The 6,393-nt window shown below is 37.6% G+C and overlaps 1 protein-coding gene across 1 annotated transcript; it reads left to right on the forward strand.

Annotated features, from left to right (window-relative positions):
- Positions 1-428: 428 nt before the first annotated feature.
- Positions 429-6,087, forward strand: LOC124555143 (ubiquitin-like modifier-activating enzyme 1). Its single transcript, XM_047128956.1, has one exon. It carries the CDS (start codon positions 525-527, stop codon positions 3,678-3,680), a length of 3,156 nt encoding a protein of 1,051 aa, XP_046984912.1. The 5' UTR covers positions 429-524; the 3' UTR covers positions 3,681-6,087.
- Positions 6,088-6,393: the final 306 nt, after the last annotated feature.

Raw genomic sequence — 6,393 nt, forward strand, 5'->3', positions numbered from 1 at the left:
AGAATTATTTAGTGTCAGAGTTTCCTGTCTGTTCTTTCAACAAAACAATTTTTCTGTCGTTGATTTTTAAAACAGTTCTCCATCCTTACTAGTCTAGTCTGTTTGTACATGGAATAGTCTAAGTCCATCACATGAAATAGTTGAAAAGTCTATTAATAGGCAACTCGAGAAATTGAAATTGTCGTTGTACAACATCTACTCACAGTTTCACCATATTTAGCTTCTTCCTTGCTTTATCCCGCAATCGTACAAGTGGCCCTTACGTGATCCTGAAGGTTTCTATCGTGTAAAGATGGTGGTGGAGAGCTAGGCCACGGCCGCGAGGCCGTGGTTGAGCTTCTATATATCTTCAAGTTTACATTGCCTACAGTAACGAGGATTATCGGTACATAACAAAGGCTGTGGGATTGTTGGCATGTTACCTTTGACATAGCGTTGAGTTGTTCGTGTTCATGTAGTTCGAATGGCTTTGTGAACATTACTGTGGAGCGTAAACGAAAGTGACTGTGAAGTTTGTGTGTCCGATGTCTAGACTGTCAGTGGTTTCTACTGAGGTGGATCCCCCTACTAAGAGGCGCAAAATTGACTCTAAATATACAGCTGTTGTAAAAACTGTTTTAAGTGATACGAACATGGCGGTGAACGGAGTTAACGGTGTTGCGGAAATAGATGAGGGGCTATATTCCAGACAGCTCTATGTCTTGGGACACGAAGCAATGCGTCGTATGGCTACATCAGACGTTCTCATTTCAGGACTTGGTGGTTTGGGCGTTGAAATTGCGAAGAATGTAATTTTAGGCGGCGTTAAATCTGTGACGTTGCATGACACTGTTGCTTGTGAAATAGCAGATTTGAATTCACAGTTTTACCTTACTGAAGAAGATATTGGCAAAAATAGGGCTGAAGCGTGTCACAGTCAGCTGGCAGCCCTTAATAACTATGTTCCTACCAGTGTCCACACAGATAGCTTGACAGAGAGTTTCATTAAGCAATTTAAAGTGGTTGTTTTGACAGAAAGCACGCTAGAAGAGCAGCTGCGAGTTTCAGAAGTCACTCACTCCAATGATATTGCTCTAATCGTGGCAGATGTCCGTGGTTTATTTACACAAGTGTTTTGTGATTTTGGTGAAAACTTTACAGTCGTTGACGTGAATGGTGAAAGCCCTGTGTCGGCTATGATTGCGAGTATTTCCAAGGATGCAGAAGGATTGGTGGCTTGCGTGGACGACGCACGTCATGGCTTCGAAGACGGCGACTTCGTGAAGTTCTCGGAGATCGAAGGTATGACAGAACTGAATACTTGTGAACCACGAAAAATACGTGTCCTTGGACCATACACTTTCTCAATTGGTGATACAAGTAATTTCAGCGATTATATCCATGGTGGAATTGTTACCCAAGTAAAGATGCCTAAAACTGTGAACTTTAAACCGTTGAATGAGTCTCTGAAGAGTCCAGAATTCGTTGTGACAGACTGGGCAAAATTTGATCGAGCAATGCAGATCCATTTGGCGTTCTTGGCACTCCATGAATTTGTTAAACAACACAAAAAGTTTCCCCGAGCGTGGAACTCGGAGGATTCTGAGGAATTTTTAACGTTGGCAGAGAAAATAAGGGAAGATAATGCAATTGACGCTGAATTGCAAGTTGACATCCTTTCCTTATTTTCAAAAATTTGCAGGGGAGATGTACCCCCACTTGATGCTGCTATAGGTGGCATTGTTGCACAGGAAGTCATGAAAGCATGCAGTGGAAAATTTAACCCAATTTTTCAGTGGTTATATTTTGATGCTGTGGAATGTTTACCTCTTGATTTGTCTGACATGACTGAAGAATGCTGTGCTCCATTGGGCAGTCGACATGATAGACAGATAGCGGTGTTCGGGAAAGATTTCCAAGATCGTTTAGGTAAATTGAAGTACTTCATAGTCGGTGCCGGAGCGATAGGGTGCGAACTGCTTAAAAACTTCGCGATGATGGGTGTTGGCACCAAGGATGATGGGAAACTTATAGTTACAGATATGGATTTGATTGAAAAGTCCAATCTGAATAGACAATTCTTGTTCAGATCTACAGATGTGCAAAAACCAAAATCGGCGGTAGCCGCACGTGCTGTTAAGATCATGAATCCAGCTTTAAATATAATTGCTTATGAAACAAGGGTTGGTCTTGAAACTGAAAAAATATACGACGACAAATTTTTTGAAGAATTGGACGGTGTTGCAAATGCTCTGGATAATATTGATGCTCGTATTTATGTAGATCGCCGTTGTGTTTACTACAGAAAGCCTCTGCTCGAATCGGGCACATTAGGTACTAAGGGTAATACACAAGTGGTTGTGCCATTTCTGACAGAATCATACAGTTCATCTCAAGATCCGCCAGAAAAGAGCATTCCAATTTGTACGCTAAAAAATTTTCCAAATGCAATTGAGCATACATTACAATGGGCTCGTGATGTATTTGAAGGTCTCTTTTGCCACAGTGCTCAGAATGCTGCTAAGTATTTGGAAGATCCATCATTTGCTGAAAAGATGCTGAAATTACCAGGTGTTCAGCCAGTAGAGGTATTGGAGTCGGTAAAACAAGCTCTTGTTGATCAGCGCCCTTTTAGTTTTGAAGACTGTGTAAAGTGGGCCAGATGCCATTGGCAGGAGCAGTACAACAATCAAATACGCCAGCTACTCTTCAATTTTCCACCAGATCAGTTGACCTCCACTGGACAACCATTCTGGTCTGGACCTAAACGTCGGCCAGAACCTTTAGAATTTTCTGTTGATGATCCATTACATTTGGATTATATTATTGCTGCCGCTAATCTGAAAGCTGAAGTGTATGGTATACCTCAAAACAGAGATCGTGGAGCTATAGCAAGTATTGTGGAGACTGTAGAGGTACCTGAATTTGTTCCAAAGTCTGGGGTTAAAATAGCTGTAAATGATTCTCAGGTTCTGTTAGCAGAGGCTTCTGGTAATGGGGCTGTTGATCATGATCGAGTTAACTCTTTGATGAAGGCACTGCCAACTTGGGAGAATCTTGAAGAACTTACTATAAAGCCACTAGAGTTTGAAAAGGATGATGACACCAATTTCCACATGGACTTTATTGTGGCAGCTTCAAATCTTAGGGCTCTAAACTACAGAATTCCGCTTGCCGATCGCCATAAAAGCAAGCTCATAGCAGGCAAAATAATTCCTGCCATTGCCACTACTACTTCAGTTGTGGCTGGTTTTATTTGTCTTGAACTGTACAAACTGACCCAGGGTTTCAAAGTATTAAATCGCTACAAAAATGGATTTATTAATTTGGCTTTGCCCCTCTTTGCATTTTCAGAGCCTATTGCTGCACCAACAATGAAATATTATGATAATGAATGGAGTCTGTGGGATCGTTTTGAAGTTTCCGGTGAACTAACCCTTCAAGAATTTCTTAATTACTTTAAAGAGAACCATAAGTTGGAAATTACAATGCTATCTCAAGGAGTCTGTATGTTGTATTCATTCTTTATGCCAAAAGCAAAAGCTTTAGAGCGAATGTCTCTTCCTATGTCAGAAATTGTTAAAAAGGTGTCGAAGAAGAAGTTGGAACCCCATGTTAGGGCTTTGGTTTTCGAGTTGTGCTGCAATGATGATGAGGGTAATGACATTGAGGTACCATATGTTCGGTACACTCTCCCATGACGGCATTAATTCAGTGTCATGCTTTACAGTATTAAAATTTTAAGCCCTCCTCTAATTTTATGTGCTTATTGTGCTCTGAAGTTCATGCAATTATTGTTCAGGGGTGTTTCCCATAAGGGGAACAGTTTCGTTGTTAATCCTTATGAAATTTTATGTCATCTTTGTGTTTCTTGGCAATGTCTGTAGGTTTTTGTTAATACAGTGAGTGAGTGACTCTGTGTGTGTGTGTGTGTGTGTGTGTGTGTGTGTGTGTGTGTGTGTGTGTGTGTGTGAGAATTTTTAATTTATTGCCACCATATCTTTTATCAGAACAGTTTCTAGTCTTGATCTCAGTATTGAAATTTTAAGATAAACATCCAGTTTTATAAGTCCAAAGGACAAAAAATTATGGAAGTGAAGTACTTACTTTTTTTTGTTTTGTAGTTTCTTGCTATGTTTAATTATGTGGTGATATTTTTAGTGTTTAATTAAATTTCATACAAAACTTGCTACTTATATCCTGCAAGGTTAAGGGATTAGCCCTTTATTGTATATTGTGCATCAGTATTTAATATTTTGTGATATTGTCTTCCTAGAATAGGCCTATGTAACTGCAATCCTGAAATATTAATTTTGGTTTAACATTTAGATTTGTTTTACCGTCTTCAGTGGAAATAATGCTTAACTTATACATTTTGGTTGTAATTTGTTGGAAGGCTTTTGATCTCTACATGCTTCACTTCAAAATTGTGGTGCTCATATCTTAAGACATCCTATTCATATTTATTTTTCTGTTAAGATTATCACATATTTTTAAATACTTCAAATTCTGAAGTGTAGTACAAATGTGAAAGTCTGAAACAGTTCTGAAAGATCCATTACCACTTGTATACATTGTTGACCACCCACAACTGCAGTATTATGTGGTATTGTTGCTGGAGCAATTTTATTTATCTAAAGATTTAAATAGCTAGTCAAGTCTTGCAATGTTTCTCATTCCTAGGATACTGTACTCAGTGCTGTATTTAAAATGCTCATTTTTAACAAAACATTTGATATCTTAGTACTTGTGAAACTACAAAGTTGAATGGCACAATTTTTCACTAATGCATTTTTGAAGCTTGCTAATGTGTGTACATCAACATACTCTTCAGAAGTGATTAAAAAAAATACAAAAGTTCTCATGTAATATAGTTTATTACACTCCACACTGGTGGTTTGTATGTGTGCAGTTGTAAAATACTGCCTCTATTTTGTTAATGAATGAAAGATACCAAGTGCTTTGCAAATGACGTGTGCAGATATTTTCTGTGTAGAGTCCAGCTGTTTCATGGCCTTCAGTTTAATGCCTACATTGGAATGAAAATTCTTGAAAATCTTCAGCACTGTATGTAATGAGAACCTTGGTATATAAGCTTAGATCTGAATAAATAGATTCATTGGAGCAAGCAAATGATCAGTTCAGTTGAAATCAGATGATTGGTAATATAGGGAAACTTTGAGATAACATTTTACATAATGTGTTGAATATTTAGATGTGGTGATGCATATTATTTTCATACAGAAATGTATAAATTGTGAAATTTCTAAAGGCTATACTTGAATAACTGCTGACCTGTGAAGAGCATCATTTTTGTCAATAACAGAACATATTTTAAATGCAATTTTGCATATTGTGCAGTACTTTCTGGCTGGGATTTTTATTTAGGCACAGTGTTAGGAAAAATATATTTTCATGAAATTCATTTTTTCTTTTTTTAACTATAATAGCACTGAAACTTAATGAAGTTTGATTACAGAATGAAACATTCACTCTGGAAGCATCACATAGTGCTAAATTACCTATGTGAGAAAGGGTCAAAAACTAAAATTTTTTGGCATATGGGGGAGACTGACGGTTCGCTGGGCTTATTGATAGTGCACATATTCAACTGCCTGTGATGATGCCATTCCTAATATATGTGCATTTTCAAAATGTGCAGCTGTTGCATACAGTTTTTGTATCACTGCAACACTGTTTTAGAAGTTTTAAAGCATCTCTTTCTGTGTGCATTTTGTATTAATATTGTTTTTTATTTTTTATCAGTCTTGTTGAATATCTGTGCTGTGTCTATATTTTTTTATTTGACATGGTAGTGTGTTCTGTGAGCAAATTATTGTTTAGTGCTCTATGAGAACAGCATAGGAATATTGAATGTAATGTTTATGCTCACATAAATTTTGTTTTTAATGGGGATGCATTTTTGTTGTCAGTCCTGGCTTTGTATATCAAAGAAGTATGTGTAATGTGTCCTTAGAATTGGGTAAAATGGTATCTGTACTACCTTTTTGAACTGTGTGTTTCACATGTAGACAGAATTGTGCATCTGATTGTCCTGCATGATTTACTGTATTGGGTGCACTAAAATAAATCTTATTTAATCATTTACTTCATCTTTTTTTTTCTAAAAAAAGAAAAGAAAACAGAACCTTTGTCCCTTCTCAGTAATAGCTGTAACAGTTGAGTGCAGTGTGCACTCATGATTCAGACTTACTGCTAGTGACAAAGACAATGAGACAGAATGAAATGTGACTCTGAAGCAGTGTGTACACTGATTAGAAACATCTTGACGTATTACAATTGATTGACAGACTGGAACTTGAACTTTCCTCCCAGGAGCATAAGTCCTGCAAAGTATACAGGAGAATTCAGGAGTTTAGAAGGTAGGAAAAGCAGAGGTACTGGTGGAAGTGA

This window comes from Schistocerca americana, chromosome X, assembly GCF_021461395.2.
Source record: "Schistocerca americana isolate TAMUIC-IGC-003095 chromosome X, iqSchAmer2.1, whole genome shotgun sequence".
Taxonomy (NCBI): domain Eukaryota; kingdom Metazoa; phylum Arthropoda; class Insecta; order Orthoptera; family Acrididae; genus Schistocerca; species Schistocerca americana.

Coding starts and splice junctions, on each gene's coding strand:
- LOC124555143 (XM_047128956.1), top strand. CDS start 525: ATGTCTAGACTGTCAGTGGTTTCTACTGAGGTGGATCCCCCTACTAAG.